Source organism: Gopherus flavomarginatus, chromosome 24, assembly GCF_025201925.1.
Source record: "Gopherus flavomarginatus isolate rGopFla2 chromosome 24, rGopFla2.mat.asm, whole genome shotgun sequence".
In the NCBI taxonomy this organism is placed as follows: Eukaryota; Metazoa; Chordata; order Testudines; family Testudinidae; genus Gopherus; species Gopherus flavomarginatus.
Window position 1 is genome coordinate 5,447,213 of NC_066640.1, and position 16,852 is coordinate 5,464,064.

Consider the following 16,852-nt stretch of genomic DNA (forward strand, 5'->3'; position numbering starts at 1 on the left):
AAGACTGGAGAGGGCAGCACTAGCGAATGAGGATCTCTATCTCCACTGTAGTTACTCTGGATTTACACCAGTGTTACTGAGCCCAGAATGTAGCTCTTGTATTCTTTCCCCATGGTACCTTCTGCAGGGAATGCTGCTAGGACAAGGAGGGGAGAGACTGATTTGGCTGGATCCAGGTAGAAAAATTAAAAATCTTTATCCTCAGCTGGTGTGAATGGGCCAGGCCGCGTGGATTTCAGGATTGCTTTACAGCAGCTCAGGTCTGGCGCGGTGAATTGAACTGCTTCTTGCACTTTTACTATACAGTTGATGTTTAAGGGAACAATTTATCAGGTGGGATAGTTTCAAAGTGGGACAGAGGCATTTTAGTTGCTTCTAGGGGGGCTCGTTCTAGGGGGGCTCCGGGGGCTCATTTCGCTTCCTTTGCTTCTAGAATTGGGGGCTCGTTCAGTTTGTTGGGTCCTGTAAACAGCCCAGAAACGAGCCACCTCCTAACGCTCCCAGCCGAGAGCTCCCCTCAAAGCAGCAATGGCAGCCTGATTCCTAGGCTCCTAGCTGCTGCGGGGCCCGGGTGAAATTCACTCCTCTGCAGAGAGCCTGCCCAGCGCCTACATACCGAATCCTGCTCATCACAGGAATGTAAGTGGGATTTCAATGGCGCAGGGGTGTGGGGCTGGTGCGCTGCATAGGAGTAGATTTCACACCCACCCCTGCCCCGAATCCTCTTTTCAAATCTAATCGAGGGCCAGATCCTGTGAGTTTCCAACATTCCTCTCCATCTAGGATCAGAACCTCAATCTGGGTCCCAGAGGTGCCCAAATTCAGCCCTTTTGATCCACATCTGGGAACTGGGGGGGGACCTGTATGGCTCAGAACGGTAGAAGTTCTTTAGCAGGCTGCTATGAGGCAACGGAGCAGCCCTGATTCACAACAGCTGAGGATCTGCCATTACCGCTGCACTTGGGGAACAAGCAGTGAGCTAGGAGAGGTCGGCGGCTCAGTGTGATTTCCCATCAGATCCACCCACTCGAGAGAGAGGCTCACTGAATATCAGCGAGGCCTAGAGGGAGGACAGAGCTCTCTGAGATTTGCATGCGTGCAGCAAAGAGAGGAGGAGGAGGAGGAGGATTGCTGGTCTGAGTTTTGCGCACAACCCTGATAAGAGAGAATCACACAGTAAGGCAGAAGGTAAAGAGTGGGAGGGGCGGAAGGGAATCATTGGCGCGTGAGCTTCGGTGGGGCTACAATCGGCCTTCCTCGGTAAGCAGCCAACAACTGCACATGGGCGAGTCTGAAACACGAGGCTAGCGCTGGGCGTCCCACCGGAGCGTTGAAAGCAGCCCCCGCCGCTGAGCCCAGCATCCCACAAAGCCTGGGGAAGGGCAAGAGGCATTTGTGGGTTTCTCCTTAACGTTCCTGGCTCATGGGTGTAACGCTCACATTTGGCTGCAGCGTCCACGAGCCACGAGCTCCTTATGCTGCACCAGCCGCCGCTGCTTCACGATTCTGTCGCGACACCAACCGCTGCTTAAGGGGAAGAGGGAAAACTCAGAGCTGTAACGGGACAGAATCCTTGTTCTGTGTCTGAGCCCGAGCCCAAATGGGAGCCTCAGTGGGTGAGGAGATGACGTTTGCTGCTGAGCAAGGTGCTGCAGTGACTCACCAACGCTCACAGCAGGCTCCTGTTTCCAAAGCCCGGGGCTGTCGCACAGACAGAACGGAAGGGCTGCTGAACTCCTCCACGCCGTGAGCTGTGTGCGCAGCCCTGCTGGAAGACAAGTCCAAAGCTCTTAACAGGGGGGTGGGCGGGGTAGGTGCAGATCCCTTTTCTGGTTGAAAACGGGTTAAAAACACGTCAACTGAGCGACGGGTAGAGGAAAAGAAGTGGGGAGAAAGGAGCCACGGGGTTGCTGAGTCTCCTCGCCTCCTGGCAGGATCCCAGACACCTTGGGGGGAAGGGAAGGGGAGTGAGAGGAGTGCCACGCCACAAGGCTCAAGTACTCGATGCTCAGCTTCCTTCACAACTTCTGGATCTTCTCTGCCACAATGATGGGGTTCTCCTTGCGGATCTTCTCGGCCGCCTCCGCCTTGTAATCATACGGGCAGCTATGCATGTCAGAGTACCGGTGGATGGCACAGAACAGGTTCCCGCAGCGGCAGTCGAAACCTGGATAGGCGAATTCCAGAGAGACAAAGCAGAGTTAATCATGAACTATCAGGATGGGGAGGTGACACAAACAGGGCGAGAGGGTTGGCTCTTAGCACACACTGATGCCCCATTTATGCCTAAAAAAGATCAGATTAGGCACTAACTGCCTGCGAGTCCTCTGTTGATCATCCCCTCTCCCCACCCATCCGGGGCGGCTCAGCTGCTCCCACGGAGCAGGCTTGGCCATCACTTCATTTGATTTCCTGTGACTAGGCCAGCTGTCCCAAACGGGTGGGAAAAGATTTTTAACAGGGCCTACTGCCCCTGCGCTCCCACATTCACTGGAGAGGAGGAGGGCTAGTGAACCAATCAGAAGCCAAGGTTGGAGGTCACAGCATGTCACCAGGCTTCCAATAAAGATGGAGCTTCCTGTTCTCACATTTCTGCTGACCAGGAGTCAGCTTTTTTGTGCCCCGATGGCAGGAGGAGTGGCTCAAAATACAACATGCCATGTTAGATTTACAGCACAACCCATTCAGCAAAGGGCAAACCGAAGGCCGCAGTGGCACTAGAAGCATTTGAATAACCAAAGATAATGGACTATGAGAAAATGAGTCTGTTTTGGAAACCAGTTTGCTGAAGCTCAGATAATTGAGGTTGTGCTGCATTTTGATGGATCTCGCTAAATACTAGGTAACAGCCTGGTTGCTACTTGGACATTTTAGGTTTGCTTTATCCACAGAACCGTGTTAGCTACAACTGTGTCCCATTCTGATCATTGGTCCCCTTGAAAACTTTCCAGAGAACTGGGTTTTATGGCTAATGTCTCTGGTGCCTTTGGATGGAGTCAACTACACATGTGAACTACCTAAGCCTTGGAAGTCTATCGTTTAATCGTTTAGCTTTGCTCTTAGACAATACTTTTCAAAGGTGTTTTAACCAGTACCATTATTCCAGTGTCAGTAATCTGCTCCAGTTCAGCAGCCAAGCAAAACCCCAGTCTCCTAACCTCAGTTCAGCACTTTAACCACCAGACAATGCTGCAGCCTGTAGCACCTTTCTGGAAGCACCATGCTATGGAACAATTTCCAAGACACTGGTGGAATGTATGAATTTATCCTCATGTGAGGATCCAAGGACACGAGTACTAACTTGCCTTACCCTACCCTAATACACAGAATTCTTGTGAGTTACCCAATATGTTTATTCCCATAAGAAGGGGTGGGGGGTGTTAGACTTTTTAAACATGCTGGGTAAGAAAGCAGCTTCGCTTCCAAGACATCCGGTTGCCTACAGATCTGGAAAGCCTGCACAAAGAGTGTATTTTCCCTCCTCTGTGTACCTGGAGTGGACTTGCTAATAACATTTATATGATAGCGCCCAACGGCTGCAAATCGAGATCAGGGCTTCGTTGTGCCAGGCACTGCACAAACACCTCGGGCTTATCTCACGCATGGGACCTTAATGCCGGTGAAAGCAAAGGCTCGTGTGTAAATTTCACGTTGCTAATCACAATCTACAACTAGGTTAAAGAGAAGAGCGCTCTGTTCAAACAGCATGACCGCCGCAGCTCTGGAGTTAACTTTTTCCAGGGAAAGATTAAATGGTGGAGTAATTTGAGGGGAGTACTGTTTCGGTAAGGAAACATAGCCAAGTTATTTGCTTAGTGAATTTTCTTGCCTGTAACATCTTACAGGACCTGATTAATGATGCTTGCCCGGAAGAACCCTGTTACTTTTTCACCATCAAGCTCCACAGGCTCATAACGAATAGCCTGATCTTGCTTTCACTGAACAGTCAGAGTCCAGTTGATTTTCAGCAGCAGGCAGGGGATTGGGGGGATTTTCAAGTGCTCATTCCTGGCCTAACTTTGCCCCTGTTACTCTCAGTGGGGATTTGACCACTGACTTCAATAGAAGCAGGCCAACACGGAGTGCTTTTGAAAAACCCAGCCTAGAGCATCAGTCCCATGTTACACTGATCATGGTTATTACATTAGTGGCTAAGGACCAACCAAAAAGGGAGCCCCACTGGGCCAGGCGCTGTAGAAACCCAGAGTAGCAGACAGTCCTGGGGTATGTTGGGAGTCGCTGGTAGATGGGACCCTAGGCTGGACAAAAGACTGACTGACTATACCACGGCTGAAGGGTAGAGGGCCCAGCCAGCTGGCAAATCAAGCTCCTTCTTTCCAAGGAACGGCTGTATATGTAAGTGAAGGGAGTGCTAGGGAACGGTGCAGAACTGACAGCCCTGGAGAATGAAGAACCGGTACCAGCAGGGAAAGCCCTCCCTTTCCCTGCCCCTCTGACAATGTGTCTCACTGGACCTCAGACTCCTAGACCAGGGTAGGCAACCTATGGCACGTGTGTCAAAGGCAGCACGAGAGCTGATTTTCAGTGGCACTCACACTGCCCAGGTCCTGGCCACCGGTCCAGGGGGCTCTGCATTTTAATTTAATTTTCAATGAAGCCTCTTAAACATTTTAAAAATCTTATTTACTTTACATACAACAATAGTTAGTTATATATTATAGAATTATAAAAATGAGACCTTCTAAAAACATTAAAACGTATTACTGGCACACGAAACCTTAAATTAGAGTGAATAAATGAAGACTTGGCACACCGCTTCTGAAAGGCTGCCGACCCCTGTCCTAGACTTTACAGCCAGAAGGGACCATCGTCATCATCCACTCTGACCTCCTGCACATCGCAGGCTGCAGAACCTCACCCACCCACTCCTGAATTGACCTCTGGTTGAGTTACTGATGTCCTCAAATCATGGCTTAAAGGCTTCAAGTTACAGATAATCTACTGTTTAAACTTCCAAGTGACCCGTGCTGCAGAAGGCGGCGAAAACCCCCCAGGGTCTCTGCCAAACTGACCTGGGGGGAACTTCCTTCCTGACCCCAATATGGTGCTCAGCTAAACCCTGAGCATGTGGGCGAGCCCCAGCAGCCAGACACCTGAGCAAGGATTCTCTGTAGTAACTCAGAGCCCTTCCCACCTAGTGTCCCATCACCGGCCGCTGGAGGGATTTGCGGCTAGCAGTCGCAGATCGGCTACACGCCATGGTAGGCAGACTCATCATCCCATCCCCTCCAGAAACTTATCAAGCTCAGGCTTGAAGACAGGTTAAGATTTTTTGTCCCCACCACTCCCCTTGGAAGGCTGTTCCAGACCTGGACTCCCAGTGAATGAATTCCAAACATCCCTATTTTGCAAAATAAATGTGTAGATACTGTGACAGGGTCAGGCCAAATGGATACAGGAGAGTGTTCCTTTGGAGTACTGGGACGTGACTGCTGAAAACCCCTCCTCCCTCCTAGGGAGAGGCCACTAAACCCATCACTCCTCAAAAACACAGAGAGAGCCGGTGGTCGTTGCCCAGAGGAACTCTGCCTGGATACATGAACGGACGGAGGATCGGAAATTGGCCCCACATTGGAAATAGGCCCCACATACAAGAGAGTGTTAGAAGACAGATATTAGTCCCAGAATTAAGTAGATCCCTTTTCCCTGGGTAAGGTAACAGGGTCAGTTCCAGAACAAGCAGGAACTTGCTGGAACCAATTAAGGCAGGCAGGCTAATTAGGACACCTGGAGCCAATTGAGAAGAAAATGCTAGAATCAGTTAGGACAGGCTGGCTAATCAGGGCACCTGAGTTTAAAAAGGATCTCACTTCAGTTTGTAGTGTGCAGGTGAGGAGCTGCGAGCAAGAGGCACTAGGAGCTGAGTGGGAAGGTGTATTGCTGGAGGATTGAAGAGCACAAGCATTATCAGACACCCGGAGGAAGGTCCGGTGGTGAGGATAAAGAAGGTGTTTGGAGGAGGCCATGGGGAAGTAGCCCAGGGAGGTGTAGCTGTCACATAACTGTTCCAGGAGGCACTATAGACAGCTGCAATCCACAGGGCCCTGGGCTGGAACCTGGAGTAGAGGGCGGGCCCGGGTTCCCCCCAAACCTCTCAACTCCTGATCAGACACAGGAGAAATTGACCTGGACTGTGGGTTCTACCAGAGGGGAAGGTCTCTGGGCTGCTCCCTGACCCACATGGTAAATCTCTGAGGCAAACAAACGTGCCAATAAGCACAGGACCCAACAAGATAGAGGAGGAACTTTGTCATAATACATTCTTATATTACCCAAGCTTCCCTATAGCTGGTCTTAACTGAGTTCAGCTTGTGCCCAGGCCTTGTCTGTCCTTCGCCACATCCACAAGCTGCATGAGGCTCACATTTCCTCAGTGGCCTCTCAGCATTAGGGAGAAAGTACAAAGGGCTTAAAAAAATCCACACACATACTTGCCTCCTTCTCTGGCAAGCCAGGGGTCTAGCGCATCACTTTAGCTTTCCCCTGAAATACACAGACCAAGGTTTTCCGGAGTGACTAGAAATTTTAGGTACCGCCATTTCTGAGGGTCCAACTTGCGAAATCTTAAAAGGGCCTGATTTTCAGAGGGTGGGTATGAGGCCCTTTCTGAAGATCAGACCCTTTTAAAATGTCTCAGATAGGGTACCCAACTACCGAGGCACCCACAATCACCAGCTGTCCTCCCAATTCTGCAGAAAGCCAGCCCCATTGCCTTTGCTTCTGCACGAAGCTTTGCCGGGCAGCAGCAGAGCGAAACTGAGAGGTGCTGCTCAGCTTGCTATTGGAATGCTCAGAGCAGCAAGGAAACAGATGAGAATTGTGTCACTTGCACGCTGCCACTGCTTGGGAAAGCTAAGGCTGTGGGTTCAGTATTGGTCAAAGGACAGCATCCTGCGGACCAATTCGCCCACATTTCTCACGATACCAACACATCCCTCAGAAATTTCACCTCTAAACACTGACCCACTCCAACTCTGCTTATCTTGTGAAATCAGAGAAGATCACAGAACCAGGGGATATGACTGTATGCTTATGAAACCCTACAATAACGTCTGAAAACCGATACCACCTCAGGGATTCAAAAATCAGCTCTCCCTAAAGCAGGCAGGTGCCGTTCTTGGCCACAGACGGCTTTCCCCATTACGTCTTACCAGTTAGCCCGATCTTCTTCCGGCAAGTAAAACAGCGATTCTTTTTCTGTTTGGGTTTTTCTGAAGTCTTCTCACCCTCAGCAGAGTTCTGGGATATTTCAAGGAGGGTCTCTGGGACAAAAATAGGAGGGGAGAATTTCCTTACCTCCCTTCCACACCAGGGAACATTTCTATGTATTGTTTTTGTTACATTAGCACCTAGAGGCCCTAATGGAGATTGGGACCGCACTGTGCTAGGAGCTGTACATATGTACAGTGAGATAAAATACCCAGCCTAAAGAGCTTACCATCTAGACAACATAGAAAGGGGAGAGAGATTATCTCCATTTTACAGGCGGAGAATTGAGGCAAAGAGATCACATGACTTGTCTGAGATCCAGATCTCTCGAGTCCCAGTTCAGGGCTTTAGCTTAGTTAAATAAATGAATGGTCACACTTCCATAGCATGTTTCACCCGTAGATCTCACAATGCTTTACATACGTAAGTAAGCCCCACTATCCCATCTCTACTGGTGGGAACCCTGAGGCTCTAAGGGCCAGGTTTTCAAAGGTATTTAGAAATCGCTGGATTTCCAAAAGCACCTAAGCAGGCTGGCACCTGTCTCCCACTGAGATCCATGGGAGTTCGGTGCCTAACCAGCCTAGGCACTTTGGAAACTCCCACTAGGCACCTATCTGCATCTTCAGGTGCCTAAACACCTTAGAAAATCTAGCCCTAGAAGACGAAGGCTATGTCTATACTGTAGCTGGGGGTGTGATCTGTGGCTTGTGCAGACGTACCCACACTAGCTTTAACCTCGTTAGCTCACTGAAAACAGCCAGAAGGATGCAGTGGCGTGAACTTCAGTGCAGGCAGCACAAGCAAGTACACACCCCAAAGGTAGGGACGACTTGTGCAGCCCACGCTGTCACATACTCAAGTCTGCTGATCTAGCAAGCTAGCTAAAGTGCAGCTAGTGCAGGTCCATCTACATGAATGGCAAATCATCCCCCCCCCGCTGCAGTGCAGACCTACCTTCAGCAGTGACTTTGCTGATGATCATGCAATGAGTCCGTGGCCAGGAACAGAAGCCAGGTCTCTCAAGTCCCTGCCCAGTGCTTTTTCCATCAGACTAGGCTACCTCTGTCTTTGCGCCACTTGCCAGAAACCACCACCAGCCTCACCTACTCTTTCCAAGTTCTTGCCCTGCGCCCGTAAGAAAAGGACTCCCGCCACCATACTTGAGCCAATGGTTCAATCTGGCAGCAGGATTTACTTTCTTTAATGGCCATCAACACTCCATTTTAAAAAACAGCGTTTGTACAGGAACAAATGGGTGGTGTGGGTTAAATAACTGTAGCTTCAGATTGCAGGAGAGCATCTCCATGGCAGCATGTGGTGCTGTTATGGCTCCAAATCAACTGTAACGGATCAACCAGAAGCTGCTCCCGACTTAGCACTGACACTTGCACTTCTCCACTGTACAAACATCTCTGTGAGGCATGCGGGTATTAATGTGGCCATTTCACAGATCAGTAAAGTGAGGAACGCAACAGAGGGAGTCACCAGTATAGCCAGAAATAGAACCCAGGAGTCCCATTTCCTAGTCCTCTGCCATTAACCTGCACTGGATCGATCGCCACTTGTCCCCCGAGAAAAGCAGAATAGAACTGCAGCATGCAGCCACCTAGAGGAGCACACCAGGCAGTGGGTTGCTTCCAGGTGTTCTGACATTTAAAAAGACAGAAATCATGGAAGATTATTTGGCTGCCAGGTATCTGAAGGTTGGTGGCTAGTCAGTTCTCAGCCCATAGAGTGATCTATTAGGCTTCGTCCTCAGGCAATGAGGAAACTGCCCTTCCAACGCTTTCCGCTAGATCTTAGCTACAGATCTTCCCTGTGTTCCTGGCTAGTATTCTATTTGCTGCTTAAAACTGGATTGCCATTTATACTCGTGCCAAGTCTTGATCAGCTAACTACCTGATGAGGAAGATGCTGATGAGGTTTCGTCTGTGCTAATGTATCCGACTGTCTCGCTGCTGGTATCCTCTCTGGATATGCTCATGGCCGTCATCTGATGGGTCACAGGAGTCTGAGTGCTTGGAGCATTAACAACAAACAAACAAACATTTTCCTCAGATGAGCAGTTACGCGAGATGCATCTCCAGCCCACAAAATTAACTTCATTACATTCACAGAAAGCACAGCGGCACGGTAGGTCAATCATTTAACCTCTCTTCTCTGGAGACTTGGGTTTATGTTTCTCTTAGGACTCAAATGGAATGAATTTGTGATGATCTCAGCCTCCCTCCTCCCCGCTACATCCCAAAGCCATGGACATGAATCACGGTCCATAGAGAGAGATCCAGGACTGGAACTGCATGGCTATGGCAGAGCTGAGCGAGAATAGCAGGAGTGGTGTGAATTATGAAGCAGCTGGGACAAACTGGGATTTGAATACAGCAGGTGTTTTGGATTCCGGCTAGGGTGCACAGGCAGAGCTGTGTGCATACAAACTTGTATTTACTATATTTGTAAGTTGTATTTACAACTTCTATTTACTACAGCTTAGTATTCTAGGTCAGAAATCCACCTGATTTTTCTACCTCAAAGAGTCTGAGCCCTGGATTTATTTCCTTCCATTTATTAAAGTCTGTTTCAGACACATCTGTATCATTGGTTTTGAATTTAATACTATCTGGAGCCTTTGAAAGCTATGAGCAGAATTCAACCCAGGGTGAAGAGCACTGGGCCATCAATGGAATTACAGTGGGGATGGATTTGATCCGGTGGGTTTTTTAGTCCAGCTAGAAAAGAGGCAAGGTCAGTTTCTCTCTTTTATCAACAGCTCCTTCCAATCAGAAGCTGGGTTGGCCACCCCTGCATTCAGCCGCTGAAGTGAACATACCCAGGCAGTCAGCTCCCTCAATCAAGTTAAGGACAGGACTCTGCTGAACTTTACAGCAATGTACTGGAGAAAATAGGTCTGAGTCTCCTGTCTCATTCCAGCCCTCTGGGGGTTTTCTAGAACGCCCATCACCCTTGCATCCAGGTGCTGCACTGGTAAATTAGCTATACATAGGGAGGTCTATTGTGGACATCACAAAGTATTTTATTCTTCTCATTCACAGCATTTTTACACCAATATAGTTAAACTGACGTCAATGTAATTACTCTTTACATCAGCCTGAGAGGGGAATCAGGCCCTGTGGCTTGTCTGTACAGCCAGGACGCTCCTCTGAAATGAAGCAGGTGGAGAGGAAAAGGATCAGCAAAGCTCCAAGCAGCGGGGGCATGGGGGTGGAAGGACACTCACAGGTGTATGCCTTTTCATACCAGACCCCACGTCAGCTAGTCACCTTTGGGGCACTAGAAGTTTAGAGGCTGGCCCTGCTATCAGAGAGGTGAACATTGAGTCAGTGACCTCTTTAGATCCAGACTGTTTTACAAAAGCTAATCAGCTGCAAGGCAGAGAATAAAAGCCTCTCTCCTGGTCCCACAGCTATTGCCGATAGATCCGCATAGAGTTTCTTGCCCCTACCTGGTTTTAACATCTTCAGGCGTCGGGTCTCCCTCTGTGCCCTGTCCTGGGATGGAATCTGAAGCCGCGGGGCTGTTGCTGGGACCACTTGCTGCTAAGACAAAACCCCACATTCCCAGTGAACTCTCAGAAACATCAGCAAGCCGCACAGGCATTAACCAGTAGCCAAAGGGACAGCAGGCAAGGCTCAGGAATGAATTCCTGATTCACTTGGTGTCCTTCAGACCCAGGATCACATAACCCTTCTCACTAACTCAAGACGTTTTTGCCACAAGAGCCAAAGGGATCATCCATGGAGGTTTTGGCTGCTCCTCAGGCTTTGACAAATGATGAAGAGAACATATCCACAAAGGTTCAGAGTGCAAATCGCCCTCAACTCCCATTGGCTTCAATGGAAGGCTGTTCAGCTCCCCACAGGCCTCTTCTTTGAGAGTCCGCCTCTCAGTTTCTTGGTACTGAGAAACCAAGCTGCCCCATTCTCCACCTCAAGACAGACATGACCTTTGAAAGGGCCCTTAAAGGGACACTGCAGGCACCTACGTTACCTAGAACCCAAATGTTATTTTGCCACTGCTTAAAGCCAAAGGACCAGATTCTCAGCTGCTGTAAACCAGCGTCATTCCACTAGCTACAAAAGAAACAATGATTTACACCGGCTGAGGATCTAAACCAAACTCTTTAGTGAATTCTCTAATCCTCCTTAAGGAATAACAACCTCCTTAGTGTACCATCCCCTGCAGTGAAATCAAGTACAGCATTGCTATGCTGGGGATAAAAATATACAAGGGATTTATCAGGCATCTCTCACGTTGCCATCTAAGTACCTGTACACTCAGTGTCTGCACAAGCCCACAGCAGGGGTGAATCCTGCTAATGATGGGAAGAGCAGAGTTTGTCTTCACAGCTGCCTCTCTGTTCAGTCACACGTCTAATGTGTTTAGTAGCAAGGATCAGATCTTTAATTTCACTTCCCTGGCTTGTCAGCACTATTGAGATGAGAAAACTAGACAACCCAAGTGGCCAGTTTCATCCCTGGTGCCATTTCACTGACTTCAGCGGGTTTGCACCGGGGATGAATCTGGCCCGGTGTTTCTGGTGGTAACTGGGGAGCTCAAGGAGCAGCTGAACAGCATTGAGTCTCACTGTCAGGACATGCGACGTACTGGAGCGTGATGAATGGGAGCCATGTCTAACGAACAACTTGGATCAGGGTGGATACAACTAAGGTAGTGCAGGATTGTGGGATCCTGGCTCATATGCCGAGGCAGAGACCTCTCAGATCGGCTGAGAGGCAGCGCTACATTTCATTCGTTCTGTTCTGGCTTTATAAAATATCACGCACTCAGACTTCCAATCAATGGACTTTCCTCTACCTGGGGGGCTTATCCGGCCATTGCTCTGCTGCCTCTGTAGATACTCTTTATAGCAAACTGAGCACATCCCATTAGTCCGGGGGCTGCCGTAGAATCCACAGCCGGTGGTACACAGCATAGGCACCTGTGTTTGATTAGTCTCCTGAGCCATTGTCTCTCCTCCAACTATAAAGCAGGAACAAGAAAGACACAGCAGTTACATATCCGCGGGACATTTTCTTGTACACTATGGCTGACCCAGGAAGAAAATGCACAAAGGACCCAAGAGAGGTGTGATCTTGTGCAATTTTACTCTCCTACGCTCATGCACAAGTGTTTGCTAGATCGGTGCCCTTGCCAACCCTGCAAGCCATATTCACAAGTGGCCTCGTCCTGCATCACTAATGTCAAAAGAAGCAGGATTATAAGTAGTCCCTACTCACGCAAGTAGGCCTACTAAAGTCACTGGATACCTGCATGAGTAAGGACTACTTGTGCGAGTAAGAGCTGCATGATCAGGTCCCAAATATCAATCAAAAATTCCCTTACATGTGTTAGTAGCAGCTCCCTCGATCTCTAAATCAAAGCATTTAAATGGACCATACTTGGGTGGGTTAGTTACATTTTGCACTTTTACAGTTTTCATTTTCATTTATAGCAAGTTTTTCTTTCTGGTTCTCAGGCACTAGCCCAAGGCTGTGATCTCTAACCTAGAAAATATTGAAAGAGAATGTTTAAATCCAAACAAATATCTGTGTTCTCTGATCAACTGCTTTGAACCATGATGGGAGTGGGCTATGAATGTAAATAAGAGAGAATGCCTATTATTACTAGATTTTGTAAAACCCTTAAAACACACAATTTTTGGCAAGTCTTGTGTTGTTTTTAAAACTCACCCTCAAACTATTTTCACACCCGTGCAGTTTCACTTTCAAATGTGCTGCATTATTCATGTTCCCACTGAATTATTTTAAGGAAAAACCATAAGTAACAGCTCCTGGTAGTAAAATGCAGTGAGATGGAAAGAGATGAAAAACATAGGACACAACCTATAGCACAGATTATAAATTATTCCTATTGCGTGGGCGAGATTCTGCGTCTGTTATGCTGTTGTAAATCTGTAGTAAATTCACTGATCTCAGGGTCGTTATTCTAGGTTTACACTGGTTAAAGGGCAGCTCAGAATCTGGCCCCAAGCTACTCACAGTACAATAAAATAATAGTGATCCAGTGGAAGCAAAGCCTTTAAAAATTCCAACAGGAAATTCCACTCTGCCCTTGCCAAAGCTTTCAGAGAGAGGCGGGCAGCAACCTTCTCCAAGCCCACAGATGTCTCTCCATGTGAAGAGTGCATGTTAGAACTCTGTAGGTTATGGGGTGGATCAGCTGGTGGGAGGGGAGCAGAGCACTGTCCTTAGCAAGCATGTGGCATTTCTTCAACACGCCCCCACAGAAGTTACTGCTGCTTCATTCAGCTTGATGGAAAGATCCCAACAGCCCTGAAAGAGCCATGTGCCTGCAAAACCTTCCCCTAAGGGAACAAGCGTTGGGAACAAGGAACATTTCCCCTCCCGTGAGGTTTTCTGTGGGAGGGAAAATGATTCAGCTCTTACTAGCTCACTCCTCTTTGTCTGTAGATGGGTGATTAGAGTTTCTTTAATATTACCCTGCAGCTTTCCTTAACACAGCACTGATTGGCATTCCCCATGCCCTGCAGGCTACGCTTCCCATCAAACACTTAAACTCTACGTTCAGATAAACCTCCAGATAAACCTCCTCCACACTTGACTATCTAGATGTTGCCCCGTGGATGAGATTAACTCAACTCACCCTGGGAATACTGTAGCAAAGCCCAGGAATATGAGAGGACCTGGATGCAACAACAGTCCTTTTCACCCTCATTTTTTAAAGTGGCCTCTAATTTCGGGCACCCCAACAACAGCTGCCCCTTTTGAATATAAAATCCTTTTGTCCAACGGTACTTGGGGGAATTACATAGAAGTGACAATGACAACAGTACAATACTCATGCTATGAAAGCAGATCAAATGCAAAAAAACAAAGTAGCAGGATCCAAATGGCAGGTCCTACTGAGGAGCCAAATGTGATCAAAGCAGGAAACAGCACTGCAACAGAGGTATGTTCACAAGGAGAGAGCGTTGGCAAGGATTTGGAGAGGGGAGCAAATTCCCCAGTCACCGCACCTCATCCTGGCATGATGTGGCTATCCCTGAAAGCAGGTCTAATTCTCTCCCCTCATTGCCATCATGCCCCACCTTGTCCTGAGCCAGCAGCTTTGTGCAAAGAGGCCTGGGGAGGCTCCTGTGCTGCTGTCACTAAGGAAGGGGTTGATACACCAAAAGCATCACTCCCTAGCAGAGGTCAGGGTCCAGTCATCAGAATGAACCTGACCCACTGCCCAGCTTGCTGGTGCTTCTCTCCCATGCTGGCTCCTGGATTAAACACACCCCACCCAAAGAACTGGGCCCTTTTCATATTCCAGTACCCAGCCTGTAGAAGAAATCACCTTAGCTCAAGAACTGCTCCAGCTGTTGCTTCCTGACTGGGGCAGACGTCACCCCCTATGAGCTGCCTTCTGGCAGGGAGAACAGGGCAACAAAAATCCAACCTAAAAATAAGAGATAAAAGTTAATGTCACAAAACACACACACCAAAGGGGATCACTCGTAAAAGCCCTTCTACGGATAAAAACTGCAGCGTGTGGGCATGCGCGTAGGGCAGGTGGACAACAGAGATAAGTACTTTAATCTGTGGATCCAGAGTTTATTCCCCACAGGCTACTCACATGGTTCTGAGTCTATGATGCCTTTGTAGCGCTCTGGGACACATAGTGCATTTTGTTTTGGGTTGTGCAACACACAGCGTACGTTTATGGGGCTACAGAAACGCTTGGTGGCGACAGGGGCGTGGAGGCATCAACACTGTGCTTGGCAAACAGAAGAGGAATGGGGTGGGGGTTGTACTTTTTAAAGCCAATCCATCATTGGGGAGGTTAAAATGGCCGCATTTAAAGGAGTTGATTAACGATGTCAGTTTATTTTCAGTCACAAGTTCCCTCAAACTTTTGGGGATTGACGCGTGGCCCAGTGGTAAAGACAAAGCAAAGGGGAGTCAGAACTAGGGAGTTCTAGTCACAGATGTGGGAGTAAAGCATGGCCTTGTAATGAAAGCAGCAGGGAGTGGGAGCCAGGCCTTTTATTACCAGGGCAGGGTGCTGTAAGCTAGTGGTTAAGGCAGGGGGCTGGGTACCAGGACTCTAGGGTCCTCCTATTCCTGGCTCTGGCACAGAGTGTGGTCAAGCCAGGCTGTGGGCACCAATGGAGGGGTCATTACTCTGCCCTCCAAGTCCCTCCCCAGCCCGGCCACAGCCTCACCCCGGGCCGTCTGCAAAACAATGCACCTGCCAACCTCCCTGCCCCCCTAACTGACAGGTCCCTCCACCAATCGCGCCGCTAGCCTCAACCCAAAGCCGCCCCCCCGCTCCATGGCAGTCATCGCCTGCACGCCGGTGGGCGGGACGAAATCGCTCCGCTCGCCCCGCACCCGGGGGCGGCCTTGTTTCAAATAGAGCCCGAGGCTTTGCGGCCTGCACTGGTTTTGTGGCCACGCTCCAGCTTAGGGCCACGCAAACGTCCCCCACCTTAATGTGTGTGTGTGGGGGGGGTCTCATCCGGCCTTAATCCCAGCCTCCGCCTTGGGTCATCCCCGGGACCAGGGGCTTCAGGCACCTGCCCCCCACTGCCCCTAGGGGCTTCGGGGACCCCTCCCCGCCTAGCACCCCCGCGCCGGCTCCATGACCGCCGCTCTGGGGGGACCCCGGCCCTGCGCCCCCTCCCTGCCTGTGACCCGCGGGCTTAGGGGCTTCAGGCACCTCCTGTCCCACGTGGCCTGGGACCCCCGGGCCTAGGGGCTTTAGGCACCTCCCCGCATTGCCCCCGGCCCTGCGACCGGCCCCGGCCGCGCGCACTCACCCGCCGCCGCCAGCCGGACCCAGGCGCCGTCGCCGAGCGGGAGCGGCCCGGCCCAGGGGCGGCTGCTCCGTCCAGACACGTCCGGCCGGGGGGTGGGCCCGACCCCGGCACAGGCGGTCACGCAGGGGCGGCTGCCGGCCAGCTCGGGCCCACGCCGGGGAAGGCGGGCTAGGGGCGGCCGGGAAACATGGCGATTGGCAGAGAGCAGCCCCGAACCGCCCCGGCTCCCTCCTCCGCCATGGGGGAGGGGGATATGAGACACCCCCAGCCAGTGGGGGAGGGGGATCTGCGACCCCAGCCATGGGGGGGGGATATGAGACACCCCCCCCCAGGTAGTGGGGAGAGGGGGATCTGCGACCCCCGCCATGGGGGGGGGGATGTGAGACACTCCCCAGCCAGTGGGGGAGGGGGATCTGCGACCCCAGCCATGGGGGGGGATATGAGACACCCCCAGCCAGTGGGGAGAGGGGGATCTGCGACCCCAGCCATGGGGGGGGATATGAGACACCCCCCCCAGGTAGTGGGGAGAGGAGGATCTGCGACCCCCGCCATGGGGGGGGATATGAGACACCCCCCAGGTAGTGGGGAAAGGGGGGGTCTGTGACCCCTGACATGTGGAGGGGGGGATATGAGACACTCCCCAGCCACTGGAGGGGGGGGAGATGAGACACCCCCCAGCCAGTGGGGGGCGGATATGAGACACCTCCAGCCAGTGGGGAGAGGGGGATCTGCGACCCCAGCCATGGGGGGGATATGAGACACTCCCCAGCCAGTGGGGAGGGGAGATGAGACACCCTCCACCCAGTGGGCAGAGGG

General features: G+C 50.6%; 1 protein-coding gene across 2 annotated transcripts; it reads right to left on the reverse strand.

The window, feature by feature from the left end:
* Positions 1-399: 399 nt before the first annotated feature.
* Positions 400-16,146, reverse strand: LOC127040063 (AN1-type zinc finger protein 5-like). 2 transcript variants are annotated; one of them, XM_050933832.1, is made up of 7 exons: positions 16,037-16,146; positions 14,572-14,673; positions 12,067-12,231; positions 10,694-10,787; positions 9,133-9,251; positions 7,173-7,283; positions 400-2,167 (listed from the first exon to the last, which is right to left on the reverse strand). In XM_050933832.1, the coding sequence occupies exons 3-7, from the start codon at positions 12,215-12,217 to the stop codon at positions 2,019-2,021; spliced, it is 624 nt and encodes a 207-aa protein (XP_050789789.1). In that variant the 5' UTR covers positions 12,218-12,231; positions 14,572-14,673; positions 16,037-16,146; the 3' UTR covers positions 400-2,018. The 2 variants fall into 2 exon arrangements, with proteins under 2 accessions (XP_050789789.1, XP_050789790.1); XM_050933833.1 differs by having other exon boundaries at positions 10,694-10,784; positions 16,037-16,145.
* Between the last annotated feature and the right edge of the window lie 706 nt (positions 16,147-16,852).

What these genes read in the sequence shown, in the direction of transcription:
- LOC127040063 (XM_050933832.1), bottom strand. Translation starts at nt 12,217, where the DNA reads ATGGCTCAGGAGACTAATCAAACACAGGTGCCTATGCTGTGTACCACC. An exon ending in CCTGAAGATGTTAAAACCAG is followed by an intron (nt 9,252 to 10,693) that starts GTAGGGGCAAGA and finishes TAATGCTCCAAG; the next exon opens with CACTCAGACTCCTGTGACCC. An exon ending in GAAGAAGATCGGGCTAACTG is followed by an intron (nt 2,168 to 7,172) that starts GTAAGACGTAAT and finishes TCGCCTATCCAG; the next exon opens with GTTTCGACTGCCGCTGCGGG.